General features: G+C 45.8%; 1 protein-coding gene across 13 annotated transcripts in view; it reads right to left on the reverse strand.

The window, feature by feature from the left end:
• The window catches only part of FHL2 (four and a half LIM domains 2), a 66,285-nt gene that overhangs the window by 13,125 nt on the left and 35,656 nt on the right, over nucleotides 1-17,504 (reverse strand). For 5 of the 13 annotated variants that reach the window (XM_081068179.1, XM_081068180.1, XM_081068181.1 and 2 more), the window contains 2 exons: nucleotides 15,692-15,871; nucleotides 4,678-4,852 (listed from right to left, as the gene is read on the reverse strand). In XM_081068179.1, the coding sequence (XP_080924305.1) occupies nucleotides 4,678-4,852; nucleotides 15,692-15,847 (331 nt within the window). In that variant the 5' untranslated portion in view covers nucleotides 15,848-15,871. Of the gene's footprint in view, nucleotides 1-4,677; nucleotides 4,853-7,896; nucleotides 9,390-10,429; nucleotides 10,736-13,820; nucleotides 13,931-15,691; nucleotides 15,872-17,504 lie in introns of those variants that run through there. The other 8 variants (XM_081068175.1, XM_081068177.1, XM_081068176.1 and 5 more) reach the window with 5 other exon arrangements.

Raw genomic sequence — 17,504 nt, forward strand, 5'->3', positions numbered from 1 at the left:
GGCCCTGGCCTGTGGGTGCCCACTGAGCACACAGCAAATATCAGCTGCGCCATGGAGCTGAAGCAAATGCCTGGTCACATCGTTTTCCGAACCCAGAGACAGTAGCGAGTGAGACTTCCTCAGAGTGGGGAAAACCAGCAACGGGAAACCCTCGCCTCCCCCTGCCTGCGCCCTTCAGTAAGTGCACCCTCACCCTCGCTGCTGTCCTCATGGGAGCCCTCCGGGGAGGGGCAGTTACCTCTCCAGGGGCTCACTGTGCCCCTGGTCCCTCGGCTTCAGTTTTGACATCTGTAACGTGAGGGTTAATAGAAGAGATTATGGACCAGTTAGTGTTCAATTTTTATGTGTTAACTGATCATGAATTTTTTTTCTCTCCCTAGTAAACACCGTGAACAATGGAAGGTGTGATGGTTAATTTTGTGTCAACTTGTCTAGGCCATAAGGCCCTGTTGTTTGGTTGTACACCAGTCTAGATGTTGCTGTGAAGGTACATTATAGGTGTCATTAACATTTAAATCAGTAGACTTTGAGTAAAGCAGATGTTGCCCCATAATGTGGGTGGGCCTCATTTAATCAGTTGAAGGCCTTAAGAGCAAAGCCTGAGGTTTCCCTAAGTAGAAAGGAATTCTTCTCAAGACTGCCACAGAGAAACTCTGCCTGAATTTCAGGCCTGCTGCCCTAGGCTGCTGTTGCAGACTCAAGGCTGCGACACCAACTCTGAACTGAGTGTCCAGTCTGCAGGTCTGTCCCACGGACTGCAGACGAGCCAGTGCCCGAGTTGCATGAGCCAATTCCTTACTACAAATCTCTCTCTCTCTCTCTCTCTCTCTCTCTCTCTGTATCTCTCTCTCTCTCCAACTACCACAGAAGATCAGGACAGGTAGAAATTCAAATACCCAGGAAACATGTCTTTTTTATGTCATGGTTGGTGCTAGGGTTAATGAGACTACAAAATACTTTCCAAGAATCACTGTAGACAAACTTCTGAGACTTGGGTGTTCTCCTCCGACAATGTCAGAAAGGAAAATGGTGACTCAGGAACAGTGACCATGAGAAGTCAGAGCCACAGAATGGGAGCCTAGAAAGCGAACTCTGCTGGCCTATTAGCTTTCCCTGAGGACTGAGAGCACAAGGAAGGGACAGAGAGGCCAGATGGACAGTGCGGTGGGAACAACAAAAGCAGACCAGCTCAAACGTGCTGTGGCTCACTTACCACTCAGCACAGACGGGGACCAAGTTCGAGAGGCGTTCGAGGAGTTGGAGGAAGAACAGGCTGAGTCACAAACGACATGTGTTCCTGCAGGCGGCCCAGGAGGAACTAAACTTCGTGCTGTCACATTTGCCAGACTGTTTGTGAATTTAAAGTGACTCAGACTGGCAGGGCTGGGGGTTGGGGTGAGGAGGAGACCAAGGTCCCCAAAACTCTAAGCGGCTCAAGTCACGCAGCTACTGAGGAGTGCAGCGAGGGCACCGGCCTCCTGACTCTGCGTCCAGTGCACTTTGTAGGACACCAGGCTGTTTCGGCTGACAGGGCCCCACGCTGCTGCACCTCCACTAGTGAGGCTGTGCGTGCGCGACTCCGTGAAGCTTCATCTTGTATGTCCTCTGTTTTTCCGCCTTCTGAATTAACCGCCGTTGCGGAAGTGGTGGAAGTTAGTGGTATCCACCCCCGTAAAGCCCCGTCTGCCCTTCCCTTGGTCTGGCCCACAGGGCTGCTGGGACCGCAGGGCAGCACACTGGGCCGGGTCCTAATCCTGGCGCGGCCACCAATGGGGGCCTGGGGCGGCCATTTAACCTTCTGGTTTCTTCACTGGGGAGCTAAGACAGGTGAACTTGAAAGTCATCTAAGCTTAAAGTTGTTAATGCTTTTCCAGTTCCATGCTGTGAGATTTGACTGACCTCTCATCAAAGGGCCGGCGCTGGGCATTCTTCTTTAACACTTGCACAGTCCATGGTCGTCAAATGAACCGCAGAGTCCCTTCTTAGAGACCTCAGCTGTCCCCACGGGCTCAGCGGCCACCTCTGCGGATGCTGTGTCTACCTGTGCACCTCCCACCAGTCCCTGAGCTTGACCCCATGGCCTGGGGCCTTCTCCTTTGGGTCCCTTGCCCCCCAGGAAGACTTCTATCCTGATTAGGTCCTCCAGGTAGGGCAGTGAAGGGGAGAACTGGGGAAGCAGAGGGGCCCCGTAGGGCAGTGAAGGGGAGAACTGGGGAAGCAGAGGGGCCCTGCAGAGTCTACCTGCAAAACGGCAGAGCACTGCTGAGGAAGAGCAAACAAAGGTGAACCCAGAGGACGCAGAAAGCAGGACCAGAAAGCCTGCCCTGAGGCTGGGAGAGAGTTCTGCCGGTGCGTGAATGTGGGCTCTGTGATAGGAGATGGGAAGAGGATTTAAAGGAGTCTGCTATGAGCCACCAATGGAACCTTCCTGGGGCTCCTGTCATGAAAACCTAGTAAAGATTTAATTTGTTTTTTAATTAATTTTGCGGTTCTTATTGCGCCAGGACTGTTGTTTTTCTGCATGTGACTCCCCGTGGGACAGGACTATGGATCAGACCCCCATCATCTGGGCTTTTGTTTTCATTCCCAATGTCACCACATTTGGGCCTCTTGGTTCCAACATCTGCAGCGTTACCATAATTTTGTAACATACTTTTCCTGCCCGTACTTTCCACTGCTGGGAGCTGCCACAGCGGTTCCAGGCCTGGCTTCTCTTCCACATTCCCAGCGCTGCTGTGGGGGCATCAGTCTGGGTTTTTGTTCCTTGTAATAGCATGTCACAATTATTTTTAAGATGTATTAACTAGAGAAATGTAGTAGCAGCAAGAAACCATGTTACTGAAGGCCTAATTATCCCCGTGCTTTTTTCAAAAGTTATGATTTCTCATTCAATCTATCTTCTTAAAATAACACTTCCTACATGTCAGTCTCTTGCTCAGAACTCTTCAGGATTTCTTCATTACCAAAACACACAGCAAACCAAAACTAAAACAAAAACTCCAGCAACTTGGCAATCAGCCTCCCACTAGAGTCGCGAGTCTAAATCTAATCCTTAATTCTCTTCGCAGCAATATGAATCCAGCTACTGTTTGAAATATGGTTACTCAGCAGGCCGCCTTGGTTTTTGAAAATTAGCATTCAATCTATCGACGTAACAAACTCAAAACCCTCAGCTTAAGTTCATATGACACATCTATTATTGCATTCATAAGTAGGGTGAATTATAAACATCACTTTTAAAGGGTCTTTGTGTTGGTTCTGTTTATTAAGGTAGTGAACCGAAATCCTTTTAAAACTACATTTGAAAATTTAATATAATTGATATCCCTTTTAAGTACCTGTACTAACAAACTGAACCTCAGGTTCTTAAGTAATTGTCGAAATGAATTAAACTGATAAACATGATGGATCATAAGATATCTTAAATGTCAAAACAGTTTATCAATGAAGACATTTTCAATTTAAAATCACAAGCCTAAATCACTTATTCAATTGCACTTTAAGTCAAAAATCACAAGATTCATTTACTTTTTAGACCAATTTTTCTTTAAACTTCACACATACTTTAACAGATTATTTAACAACTTTATCACTGTTAGAGTCTCTTACTTTGCCTGCCCCCAATTTGAAATCTTCCTAAGGCTAAAGCATGCTGACCTACTGAAGAAGTTGTTTTGAGGACGACACCTTCCCAGGAACGTGAGGCTTCCCGGTCAACCCGAGGCTGATTCCACAGCAGCTCTGTCAGTGCCCTCCTGAGAGAAGGCCCCAGAGCCTGAGGGCCCTAGTTCCGGGTGACATGCCCTGTCCCCTATTTACTCCCGGCAGTCTGTGCCCCACGCAGTCTGCTGTTCTGGCGACCGGGGCCCAGGGGCCCATGTGCTGCCTCAGCCTCTTCTGCTCTTCCAGTGGCCACTCGCCCGGAAGGCATCCCCTGGACAATGTTCTCTCCGGTTCTATGTGGCTCTCGGGTACGGATGCCAGACTGAAGGTCCCAAATGGGACAGATACTAGCACAATCAGCTGAAATCTAGGTTTCACTGTGAGCCCTACGGGTTTATTTGCTAACTCTGGCAAGTCTACCCTCCGGTCACACCTCATTGGTGGTGCAGAGGACATCACTGACCGTAGGCGGCCAATGAGGCGGCCACAGTGATGTCTGTTCCTTTCTCTCAGTCGTCCAGGGTCCGAATCTTTGGCTCGTCTCACAGTGGTTACTCTCCTTGCCTTCATTTCTATATATATCTAACAATACTTAACTTTTAAATTATGTATTAACAAATTCTCTATATTTTTGTTCACTCTTTAAAAAAAATAAAACATTCATTTCTCTTAAAAAAACAAACTAACTAATTAAACTCTAAACAATAAGGCACACAGTCCTATCCTCCCCCTACAACGCACAAGTCACCTTAGCACTGTCCTTGGCATCGGACTCAGCTGCACTCAAATCTGGGTCTACCTGGAAGGTAATCTTTGTCTGTTTAGAACATAAACTCCACACGAGAAGAGGACCAGGTGTCCTCTCAGCTCAATGACTCTACGGACATCCCGCCATTTGCCCAGTGCCTGGAGCCAGGAGGACACAATGCATATTTGCCAAAATAGCCACACGAGTACAGATGCAGCGAGTAGAAGGGAAGAAATCAGGGGGAAGAAGTGAGCGTTATTTCTGACCTGGCATGATGGTCTTCTTGCATTCCTGGCACTTGGATGAGTACTCGTGGGAGTAGCAGTCCGTGCAGAGTAGCTGGTCCCCCTTGGCGGCAAAGGGCTTGTCCACCAGCGAGCTCTTGCACCGCGAGCAGTGGAAACAGGCCTCGTGCCAGTGTCGGTCCTTGTAGGACAAATCCTGCAACCCAGATCACACAAGACAGTCAGAGGGTAGGAGGGGCTCGGAGCTGCTCTGTCTGACCACAGAGAGACCACAGAGAGAAAGAGAGAGAGACAGAGAGAGAGAGTGAGAGAGAGAGAGAGAGAGAGAGAGAAAGAGAGATAGTTTTGGATTTCCCTTAGGTATTGTCTGTAAGAAAGAGAGACAGACAGAAACATGAAACTCATCAATGGAGCTCGGCAACACCAAGCATGACAATGACAGCAGGGTCACCGTGATGACCGGCAGGAGAGAGAAGCCCTGGGTGGAGGGAAAGTCAGAAGGCGCCACGAGGACAGGGCTCTGGATTAACCTGGTAAAAGCAGGTGAGGAGACTGCACGTGGAGGCGCCACCAGCTGAGTATGGAAGCTCCATGGGTGGCAGTGAGCTGGGCAGGGCATTGGAGAGGGAATTCCAGACAGAGGAAGGTGTGCACATGGCGAGGGGTGACAGAGGGCTGCTTGGCAGAGCTGAGCGTTGGGCCCCGCTGACAGGCCGGGCTGGACCAGGAGGGGCCTTTGGGTCTGCTTGCAGTTTAAGTTTATCCCGAAGGCAGTGGAGAGTGTCTATAAACTAGTGAAATAGGAGAGCAACATGCTAAGATTGTGTGTGACAATTGGATAAGGACACAGGAGTTGGGGGAGGAGAGAGAGGAGGTGGAGACACTCAGGTCCCTGCAGAGACGTGAGGGGCCAGCCATGTCCGGTCTGTGGAAAACACAAATAGGGAACAGATGGGAGGATAGGCACTGAGAAGACTGAAACCACGCTCTTTAGCAAAGGATGAAAAAGAGAAATGGACCCAGGAGAGAAAACCGTGCCGACTCTGTGCTACCCTTGGTCTTGTCTGAGGAATAATAAATTTTCTGGTACTTGTAGTGTTAAAATGGTATATGCATTTTGAAAGTGTCAATACAAAATTAAAATAACCTAGTTATAGCCAGTTGTATCTTAAACGGGTTACTTTTCTCTTGCTCCTTGTATTCTCCAGCTCTGACCTGGAACCAGCATCTGTTTATTAATGAGGCAGAAAGAGAATTGTAGGCCACCATGGGGTTTCCTGGGCCGGCTTCCAGCTCTTAGGTGCCCTGAACAACAGGCTGCTTTCCTCTAGTGTCTTCCTGAAGATGTCTCTGTTACTGAAACCCAAGTCGAAGCTGGGGAGATGCCAAGTGTAGGGCATGAAAACACATATCTTGGACTTGATTAGAAAGACCTAAAATGCCAACTAAGCTCGGAACCCAAATTAGAACTAATAGTTCTCTTGATGAAATACCGTGGTATGTGCCTATCTTCCCAGAACCTTGAACCAAACTAAAGTTATTTGATTTGGTGAAGTCTTCGCACATTGTTTTAGTTCAGGGAATTAAGAAAATATATTATTGTTGAATCCCTTTAAACACAGTTGGGTGACTGTGAAGGGGTATGCCCTGGATGGCTCCCTCTCCCAACATCCCCATTAGAAGCTTGCGTTTTAGGACACCTGGGAGTAGAATTATGGCTGATGCAACATAATAAGGAATGGAGGTGAGATGGGTGTAGCATTTTCTCAATGCAGGACTTAACAGACTTGTTTCTGTGAGGTTGATTTTTCCCAATCTCCCTGTAAGGTTGCCAGACTCAGCACCCCGGGTATCTGGGGGTCCTCCAGCTGGGCACTGCCTCTCAGCTCACTGAAATGCCCGTCCCTCTCTATCCTTTGTGAACCCAGACCGAGGGGAGTATGAACTGGGGTCAGAGGACTGCCCTGACTCTTGCATTTCTAGCCTAAAGTATTTTCAGAAATTTGGGGGGAAAAATCATCTGTGCTTTGGTGGTTATTTTGACAAATGAAATAAGGTAGAAACTGCATTAATTTGAATTAATTGACTATATATTCAAACTCATTACAAACGGCAAAGTCCATACTTTGCACATATCATTTCTCCCGAAAGAAGTTTTTAGTTTTCTGGGATGCCAGGGATGATACTTATGACCGTGTGGTGAGGTTAAGGTTGTGCAGCTCTGCAAGGTAAACATCATTACTGAAGCTCAGAGAAGCTCAGTAACATCCCCACTGTCACAGCTGAGCCAAGGCTCAAGTTCATGTTCTGATCCAAAAGCTATTTCCAGTGAACCAACTAGGTAAAATCCTGGTAATTTCTGTGTTACTCTTTGCTTTACAAAACTGTCCCCTTGATGAGAGCTGTGTATATTCACTGAAAAAAATTCAGCAACAATGGGGTGTATTTTACACCCCAGTGAAAGCAATTTAGCATGCCCTTTGTTTAGACTGAATGAGGTTGAACAAACCATTTTCTTGTCCACTAAGAAAAGTAATCAGCCTCATTTGAAAAGAACTGGAGCTCTTGATCAAACTATCACTCGTCACGCTGATTGTGGAATAAATGCATTTAAAAATTTTTGGAATGGAAAATGGTAAGGCAGTTCCTCAGAAAGTTAAAAATAGAATTACCATATGATCCAGCAATGCATTTTCCACTTCTGGGTCCATGCCCACAAGACTCGAAAGCAGGGTTTGTACACCCAAATTCATAGCAGCATTATTCAAAATAATCAAAAGGTGGAAACAACTCAAGTGTCCATCGATGGATGAATGGGCAAGTACTGTAGGATTCCACTTATACCTATGAGGCTCTTTTGACAGTAGTCAAATTCATAGAGGCAGAAGATAGAATGGTGGGTGCCAGGGGCTGGGAGGAAGGAGAGTGGGGAGTTGTTGTTTAATGGGTACAAGAGTCAGTTTTACAAGATGAGTTCTGGAAGCTGGCTACACAAACAATGTGAATGTACTTAACGATGCTGAACTGTACACTTAAAAAGGGTTAAGAGGGCACATTTTATGTCAGGTGTATTTTACCACAATTTAAAAAATAAAATGATAAGTTTTGATTATTTTGTAGCAAGTGAAAGACACTTTTTCAGAAGTTAGCTGGGTTCCCTCTGTGCAGACCAGTCACCTCAGAAAGGCTTGTTATTGTGAAAAAGCTGCAAAATGTTTTCCGTGTTCCATGAATCATCACCTGGCTGAGATGAGAAACCCGGAGGAGCCAAGCGAGGGAAGAGTGGGGAATGTCAGAGGCCTGCTTCCTGGAAGATGGTCTTGTGTTGCCCAGGCAGTTGGCATCCCACAGGCAGGGGCTACAGCTTCTTAGTGAAAAGAGAAGGGAAGGAAATAGAGTTCAAGGACATTTGCCTGTTGGGGCTGACCTTAAGAAAAACTGAGGGAGGAACCTCCACAGACAGCATCGTGAGAGCAAAGCCACCAGATGTCGCCACAGTCTCGTCCTGGTTAGCGAGTCCCCAGATGAGGAAAGAACAGCCCAGTGGTTGACGTGACTGAACAGTCATGGAAAAGCTCATTCTAAACTGTTCACGTGGATCAAAAGTACTGCAGAAATCCACTTTTCCTACAGTTACCATTTCAGGCTTGAAAATACAACAGGTGTAGTGGAAGGCAGGTTTGCTGACAGATATTTGAAACTAGGAAGTGCCCCTCTCAATTTGGGTGTTATTGACATGTCCTTCCGAGACCACAAGCACTAATGCATGACTTGCAGACCTTTTAAAGGCCACACTTCCTGTGGTCACTCCTGCTCTCTTGGTGTCCAGTCCCTCAAAGAGCTGCTGCCTTCCTCAAAATGGCCTGACGTTCTAAATCCAACTGTGGTACAGCCATTTCACCTCAGCTTTGGCCTGAGGAGCTGACCTGTCCTTTTAGGCTGGTGGAGAGCAGATGCCTGTAAATGCTTCTCGTCCCAGCCTCCCGCAGGAGAGCTGGGTCAGGGGTCCTGTGCACAAGATGCTTTTCAGTTGACCAGGGTTATCTTGGCATTCCTTTCCCGGGGCCTTCGTAACTCACCCGCACAATCTCTCTCTCAGTTGGCCTCTCTCTCTTGCACACATGTGCACATATGCGTGTCTGCACTAGCACGCAACAGCTCCTGAATTGTTCACTCAAGGATATTTGACAATTCTCACAACCTTCTGACAAAATATTTTCCCTGAAGATAAATATCAACCTGTGACCATACTCTTAAATTTCATGGTATGCAGTAAATGAAAATAGTCTTTAAACAGCTTGCATTGCTGTTGGTGATGGGTCCACTCCACTGTTCTAGCTTCAGACAGTGGAAAACTTCCTGGGCCAATGACAGCTGAGGGACTGCCATGCAAGCAGGGCACTCACTCCACATCTACTGTAGGAGGAGCAGGTGTCCAAGACGCCTGGAAAATGTCATCCTACTATTTAAACTCAAGGTTGTAGATTCAAATCTTGGCTCGCCATCTACCAGATACATGACTGAGAGCGACAGAGTTAGCCTTTCTGCCTCCCAGATTTGTCATCGCAAAGCAGCAATAAAAGGACCTACCACTGGCTGTGGAGACTGAATGAGTTAATTAGTTATTACACAGAAAGCACTTTAACACATAAGAGTTATATGGTCAAGCACATACACCAAGCATGTATGATAACTTAGTCTATTGTAATTGCACAATTAAAATCAGTATTAACTTTTATTCAGATCATAATTAATGATGCAAACTGTTGCCTCAAAGCACCACTCCCTGAAATTGCACATACTCATGAAGATAGCAGCATGGATTAGAATTTCCCTCACCTTTAATCTCCCATGCTAGTAATTACCACTTTACTTTTGTGCAGTGCTTTTAATTTCCTCATCCCTTTTAAATCTAAAGTTCTTTTTCTTAGTCCCTTCTTATCTGTTTTGAGCCAGAGAATAACCCTATGAAATAAGGTTTTGTTCGTATTTTATACATGAGCAAATGAAATGTAACGGTGCGAAAAAGATGTGGACTACATTTTCTGCAATATTCCCGGGGCCTGTCAGCCTTCAATGATCTGACAGAACCAGGTGCACATTTCACTCATAGGCTTTGCCTGGCATGCCAGCATCTTTACAGGTTGGTCCCAACACGGCTGCCCAGCCTCATCCTCTGCTCTAGTTCCCCTTTGCCCCTCCATGGCCCTGCCAGGGCTGGCCCTTGTCTTGGAAGGCCCTTCTCCTCTCCCCTCCAACAGGCAAAATCTCCCTCAGCGGTAAGGCCCAGCTCAAATATCACCACCTGCTCCGTGAAGCCCCCAGCATGAGCGAGGCTGGCTGAAGGGAAGTCATGCTAACGCACGCCACAAAGAGCTGATGTCATACGTCTTCAAAGTCATATATGGTAGCCCTTATCTAAACACCCTATCAGGTTTCTCTGTGATTCTCTTTCATAGGATCTCCGTTGTGCTCTCTTTAGAAGTCTGAGTTAATAAATCCACGTCATCGCTTCCTCCTGGATGCACTCTTAAGGAAGTCCACACGATGCAGGGAGTGAGAAGGGGACTAAATACTGCCAGCTTTGCTCTTTCCGGGCAGGCAAAGAGAACAACAGGTGAGGTGGGGTTTTAGGCACATGGTTCTCTGGAGCTGAGGAGCAGACTGCAAATACCAGGGGAAGGCCAAGAAGCTGGATTATCTGAGTAGACCCATGTGTCTGAACCTGAGCTTCAGATCACGCTCCAAATAGTAATCTGTAAAGACGTGGTACCTGGTGGCTCTTTTCCTCTGTAGTGTTCTCAGCTCCCAACAAGGTTTTAGTTTGGGTTCTTAGTACCAAGGTAGACTCATCTAGCCTTGTCAGAGCTGTTCCGGACAGAGCATAACCATGTGGGCCCCAAAAGTGACTACAACAGACACCATCTAGATGCTGGAGGTCCAAGATTACGAAGTACAGGTGTGCTGACAGACTTCCGAGAATGTTGAAATGTCCTAGAAATATCCTGGTTTTAAAGTCCTCTAGAGAGACGGGGAAGAAGAAAAAAGAATCTTTTATACATCCCAGGAAAAATACCAAAGCTAATCTTGTGCTCACAGAAATGTCATAAATTGCAGTAAAATGTTGATAAACAATTAAGATTAGGCCCAAACACTTCCTGTCAGATTTTATATTTTTCCATTTCAGAAACATTCTTAACGTGGGAAGTGCTTGTTGCTTGCCTCTGAATACGCGTTACTTGAGACTTTTGCAGAGCCGTGGGGTGGAGTCAGGGGCCTGGATGCCCCTTGAGCCTGCAGCTAACTGCAGGTGGCTCCGGGCAGCAGGGTGGCTCCAGGCTGAAGCTGGCCTGGAGCTGGCACCCTCTCCTCCTTTACACACCGTGCTGCCTGGGCTGGAAGATTTCCCAATCCAACCACTCCACAAATCCAGAAGATCCCACTTTATAAAGGGATTCTCAGTGTCAGCCATGCTCAAAATTTTGAAAAGATGTCCTGTGCGTTGAGATTGTCAGGTTATCGTGTTTTCGACGGTATATTCTTTCAAATCGTTGAAAACAAAAGCCCAGAAGAACAGATGGTGGCAGAAATGAAAGCACTTCCTCTGTGGAGCTCTGTGCCGGTGTTCCGTGTAAGCTGATTCAGTTAACTCCCTTAAGATAAGAACCCCGTTTTCAGATAGGGACACCAAGGTTTACAGGTGGCATGACTTGTCGGTGTCATACAGCCCATTGAGGGTGGACTCAGGCAAGTCTGGCTGGAGTCCCACCTAATGCGATGGGCGAGATGTCACTACTGAGTGCTATGTCCCTTGGGGGAGGGGCACGTGTTTTGCAAGTGACCCTTTGGTTTTCATGGACTGAGAGGTCCTTCTAGGTTACCCATCTTGCCATTTGTTCCCAATTCTGAGGCTCCTGCTTTACTCAATTGCCTTCAGAAACAAACTTGTCTCTTATAGGAGGATGTCTAAATAAATATGCATATTTTTTGGTGCTCATTCCAAACTCTGTGGACAAATTAACATGGAAACTCTAAAAAAAAGCTGATTCACTCACTAAGCCTTTAAAAATCACCTCAACAAATAAAAAAGTGTCAGGTCGGTGAACTGGACTGTGGGAATGTGTGTGGAATAATTGCTCTTCCCAGAAAAATGGCTTAGAGGGGCCAGCAGAAGAGGGCAGGGAGAACCAGTTTTCCCAATCTGACCTTATGCCCCACAGCCAGACTTGGCCAGGAATCTTCTAAACGTGTAACAGGGACATCTAGATTTAACTTGGATTTGCAAAAACCTTAGTCTCCTGTTTCATTTTCCTGGCTGCTTTCTGCCAAAAGGCCCCAGAAGTTTTCTGTCCTTTAAAAACTTTCCAAATATTGACTGAAAAACTTTTATAGCTTGATGAGTTGGACATGTGCCAATCTGATCATCAATTCAATGATTCCCATTTAACTAGGAAGCTGGAAGGAGTGTTCTAGAAACAAACTGAGCATCATTTCTATAGCACAGTTACTGCCATATGAAGGGGCCCAGGGGAAAGGCGGGAGCCTTTTGTTGAGGTCACTTGATAGGGGCCAGGCAGACTCCTCCACTGAAAGGATTGACTGCTAGTCCAATCGACACCTGACCTGACAGCCATGGAGACAGCGTCCTGCCTGGGTCTGTGCGTGGCAGGCAGTACTGCACGTGGGTCAGGAACCACGGCACCTGGGTTCAAATCACAACTTGCGTGCTTCCGAACCCTGTAGCCCAGGCAAGACTCCCAACCTCTCTCAACCTCAGTGGCTTCTCCATAAGGAGGAAGGAAAACCGTTCCTCTCTATGGGGTATTCTGAGGAGTTTAGACCATGCAATTAAAACATTTTGCAGTGCCCAGAACAAAGCAATCACTCAGAGTGTGGTAGCTATTGTGATGACCCTTGGAAGCCAATCCTAGTGCAGGTTTTAGATTCACAGATGGACTTTTGTTCATGACTATTGCCTCCTCTTTGCTGAACCTTCTAGAGTACATGGGTAGGTGTGGTGGCCTATCTGACTTCATGAGCTGCTCACACAGACATGGAAAATTTGAAGTATGAGCTGGGCACATGGCCGAGAGTTTGTTAAAGTCATTGATTTGATACATGCGTCTTACAACCATCTCTCTGGCTGTCTACTGGCCAGCCTATCTCTTCTTTCAGTTCCTGAATTTTTGAAGCCCAGAACTTAGGTACATATATCCATCCACAAAACATCTAAAATCAGGCTAAAATTTTTTTTTTTGCTGGTATCCACAGTGTGAAACAAAAACTTCAGGAATAGTGTAATGTAAGAGAATCATGAAATTTTACCCGTATTACCTGTTTTTGACTATTCCACTGGCCGTGAAAGTAAATGAGATCATAGCATTTGCTCAGAGTAACTAAATAGAAATAAAGAATATAACTGAGTGACTGCGTAAAAATGATATTCAAACATATGTAAGCGAACTACTGTAATAGTTCCTGGAGTCTTGGCTATCTCTAGTAAAAGGCAGTCAATAACCACAGAAAAAGCCGAATTCCCATAGGATTGCCAATATTTCAAAATGATAAACATGCCCCTGTCCTTCAGCGGGAGAGTGAAATGAGGCTCCTGGTGCCCATGCTACTTTAAGAAACGAGAATGGCCATCACATCTCCCGAGCACCCTGCCTGCCAGGATGTCTTACTTCCTGAAGTAATAGAAACATTTTTTTTCCTATCATGGCTTCCTTCACAAAGTGAACTACATAATTATTTTTGAAAGTCCAGAGAACAGTGCAAATATTCAAAAGTCCCAAATGGCAAGGTCCAACTTCAAATCAGCATCTTTTTTTCTCCCCAAATGTAGAAAGATACATGGCGTAGCTCCACATATAGTAAACTGTTAACCTGGGTTGAAAAGTTCAGCATGATTCATTCTTGACTTCGCAGCAGTCATGTTGATTTTGGCCCCATTTGGGGGATTCTTGTTTATTGGCTCATAAAGTATGTGCTGAAGGACGACAAGCTTTAAGGGTCTTTCCACTAAATCATATTGGAGAAATGGTCAGTGATTTTTGTTTTGATTTTACATTAGTCATCAGTCAAGCATGACTAGCCCCAAATATCTAAACTGTTTTCTTTCAACTAGAGTTGTTCTTTGTCAGGATAATAGCTGAAACTCTCACCTGCTCAAATCTTTTCCAGGTAAAGCTTTTTGTAAAATAATGTATTTTTTCCTCTGCCTATTAGTTCTTCCTCAAACCGGACGTTTTTATTGCTGTTTCTATAATGAAAACTGATAAAGAGAGAGGGCAGAGCTTCTGAGAAGCATGGGGAGGGAACATGCTACAGGAAAAAAATATAGGGAAGTAGTTAGATGAAAAGTGGAAGTTTGGAGTTTATAGTGATGCCGTCAGCTGCCATTTTGGGTATTCAGGGCTTTGTATCTACACACCACAATAACCCTATGAAGTAGGCACCCTTGTTTAATCTCCATTTTATAAATGTGAAGGTGGGAACAGAGGGCTCAAGTAGCTGGCCCACGTTCACACAGCTCGTGAACCACAGAGCCAGGATTGGAACTGGACAGTTTGGCATCTGAGCTCTTACACCTGGCCTAGCAAATAAACGGAGAGGGTCTAAGAGCACCCAAGAGGTACAGGGAGACATCAGACAACGCTGGACATAGGGAGATATTCAACTTTCAGACCAGCAAGATCAGCTACTTTTTGCTTATGGTGGCCAAACCGCTGACCATTTTAAAGTTTCCACAGGACGAATGCTGAGTTTTGTTTCTTTTACACTTGTCAATCCTCCCTGTTTTGAAGCCAAAAGATACATGGCCCAGCTTGGTTTCTCGTGGCCTATGTCTCTGCTCAGGACAAAGGCCTCTTTCCACAAAAGATGAAAATTATTCCTCAGTTGTCACTAAGTACCGAGCAACAGAAGCTGATGGGACAGAACTTAGCTTAAGCCTTTCATGGAATGATGTGATAAAATAAAGAAGTATACAAAATAAGGAATAGGTGTGTTTGTAGGCACAGCCTGACTTAATCAGTCAGCTATGTACTGATATTTATAATCAGTTACGTACTGATATTTATAATCACAAAGGACGGTGCCGAAATCCCAAGAGAGAACAAAGGAATGAAAGCAGAAAAGAGATAATGAAATGCCATGAGCTGCCTTGCCGTCCGTTAATCTGGGAATTCCTTTAGGAATTCCAAAGTGGCCCCATTTTGTACCAAATCTGTGGCTCTGGAGATGACAGTCACTTAAAGTGCTTGTCAAATGTGTTTCAGCAGCTGTTTTGCAGGTGAAGATATCAGTGATCTTAGAGACATGGCTGGACCCCCGGAGGCCAGCCTTCAGTGGTCAAAGGATGTGCTGAGAAGTACAGGCCCGGGTTCCCAACACTCAACCCTGGTCAGTCAGCATAAAGGACCAGTAGCCTCGGTTGAACCTGCCATGCCTTCACGGCAGGAGAGCTGGGCATTCCTTATACATGTGTCTTTCCCCTTGAAAAAGAAACAATACAAAGCCTGACCTGCCATTAAAGAGACAAGAGCCCCCAGTATTCCAAAGAATTTCCTGCTTTTATGTGTCCACCTATCTGGGGATCAGCTTCGGCTCGCTCATGTGCACATTCATGCATCAAATATTTACTGAGCCGCACCTGCTCCTGGTGAGTCAGAATGAGGCAAGCAGGAGTAAGAGAGTGTTGCCTTCAGGAAAGCTGCAGTATTGGCAGGTGGGGTGGGCAGCGAGATAAGGACACAAATAACTAGAATGTAAGAAGTGTACTTAGGACACCCAGCACAAACGTCCTGGGAAAGCACGAACCAAGTGCTATGGAATCAGGAGTGGGATCAGACACAACAATGGAGGAAGGGGCTTGGAAAGGCTTCTGGAAGGGCCCAAGCCCAGCAGAGGAGGGACCAAGAGATGGAATTTCACTAGGTTAGGTGACAAAGGTCAGGACTTGAGCAGAACCACACTGAGAGGCTGTGGTTCTTGGGGAGCTCCCGGGCACTGCCCAGGGGACACCCAGGGGTACCTTGCAATCACAGCCAATGGGCTTCTGGCACTCCTCACAAGTGCTGGCGTAGAGGGCCTCAAAGCAGGCCACACAGTAGGGGCTCTCCTCCCTCAGGATGTACTTCTTGCCAAAGAGAGATTCTTCGCAATGGTGGCAGTCAAAGCGCTCGGTCATTTTGATACCCTGTGTTTCAACAACCTGTCAAAAAGAAGAGAAAATACGGTTCTGGTGAGCGCGCCGGGAATGCCATGCGTGCTAAGGCATCAGCTGTCCTGCTGTTGGTCACTGTCACCTCTAGCCAAGCGGTGGCTCGTTCCTCTATGTGAGTCATTGAAACTCACCCTCGAAACGGTCATCATTTTCAATGATACTTTAAAAAAAAATTAGTTGGGGGCAGTTTTGTGCTTGAATGCATTCCATGACTTTATAAGTCCCTATTTTTGTTGATTCTATCAGAAAAAGCTACCGTGGTCTTGGATACAAGTGTTCGCATCAGAGCCTGCAATCAGTGAGGCTGTGTGTACACTTCAAATGGGTGACAGAGCCTTACATTTTCCCTTTCTCCTTACCCCCAAAATAGAAAGGCAGGGATAGAAACAATATGTTCATTTCTATTAAAAGATTTTCCATGAGCTCCCTTTATGATTTGTAAATTTGATACTAAGAAACCACAGTGGCAAAAGGGAGTGGATAAACCTGAATGAGATGCCCTGAGAACACTGCCCTTAACCTTGACAGGGCATTGGAAAGCACAACCTGCCCTTGCACAAGAAAAAGGGCCATATGTCCCTCGGGCAAATGGTTTCTCCCAGATGGAAAGATCATTCTTCTGATGCCCAGGTATCCTGAGAATGGAACACAAAGAAGCCGGCTTCCGAGAACAGAGATTTTCCCACAGTGGGAAATGGCAGTGACCTCAGGCAATGGCCTCTCCAGGCAACACCTCGAGGCTTTCCAAAAGGAACAAGAATGTATCATCATGCCAGTCACAGCGTTTTTCAAGGATGAGCATAGAGTGCTCACGAGCAGAAAGGGACAGGAGGGGGTGGGGTGGAGGGGGTTCAAGGGAAGGTTTTTACCTCGCCTCATCCTCATATGCCATTTTCATACATGCATGGCAGAACTCTCACAGAAAGGACTCTACTGTGGAAATACTTGGGATGGAGAAATGCCCCCAAGGCTTTCAAAACAGAGTCAATCTTCTTCAGGAATACATATATTATCAAGTGGCGATATTTAATTTGTGAAAAGTAAAAAGTTTTATAGGTTGTTAAATATGTAGACCGGATGACTATGGAACTCTCAATAATGTTTCATGAACTCCAATTAAACTTGGTTCAATTTTCTGTCATTTCAAAACATTTAAGGGTGAAATTCCAGAATAATGCCCTATGATGCAAATAAAATATTGTTGCCTGGTTTATGATAAAGTAAATTTGATAGTGTTTATTAATTTTGTACTCTTGTATATACAAGGTCTTGACAACTGTAAGCAAAGAAATGAATATCTTGTGAGCATCCAGATTTGGTTATTTCTGTGTTTAATAGAAAAAAATTTTCCCCAAGAGTATTAACCATGCAGCTGGACACATGTGGCAGCATCCAGCCTTCTAAATCTCTCTTCTTAGAGTTAAAGAAAACATCGTCTGGACATTCTTGTGATAACATCACAAGACGAGGCTCTTAAGCATTTGAAGTATTATTCTGAAACTCGACTTATAAATACCCTTTGCCCTAAGGCCATCTCAGGTTGCAGCTATGCTGGCAGAAGACTCAATGCTTTCCTGTAATTCCTCGGTTATTGGCCTTGAAAGCGGCTGTCGTTTACTTC

This window comes from Rhinolophus hipposideros (assembly GCF_964194185.1).
Source record: "Rhinolophus hipposideros genome assembly, chromosome: 12".
NCBI lineage: Eukaryota > Metazoa > Chordata > Mammalia > Chiroptera > Rhinolophidae > Rhinolophus > Rhinolophus hipposideros.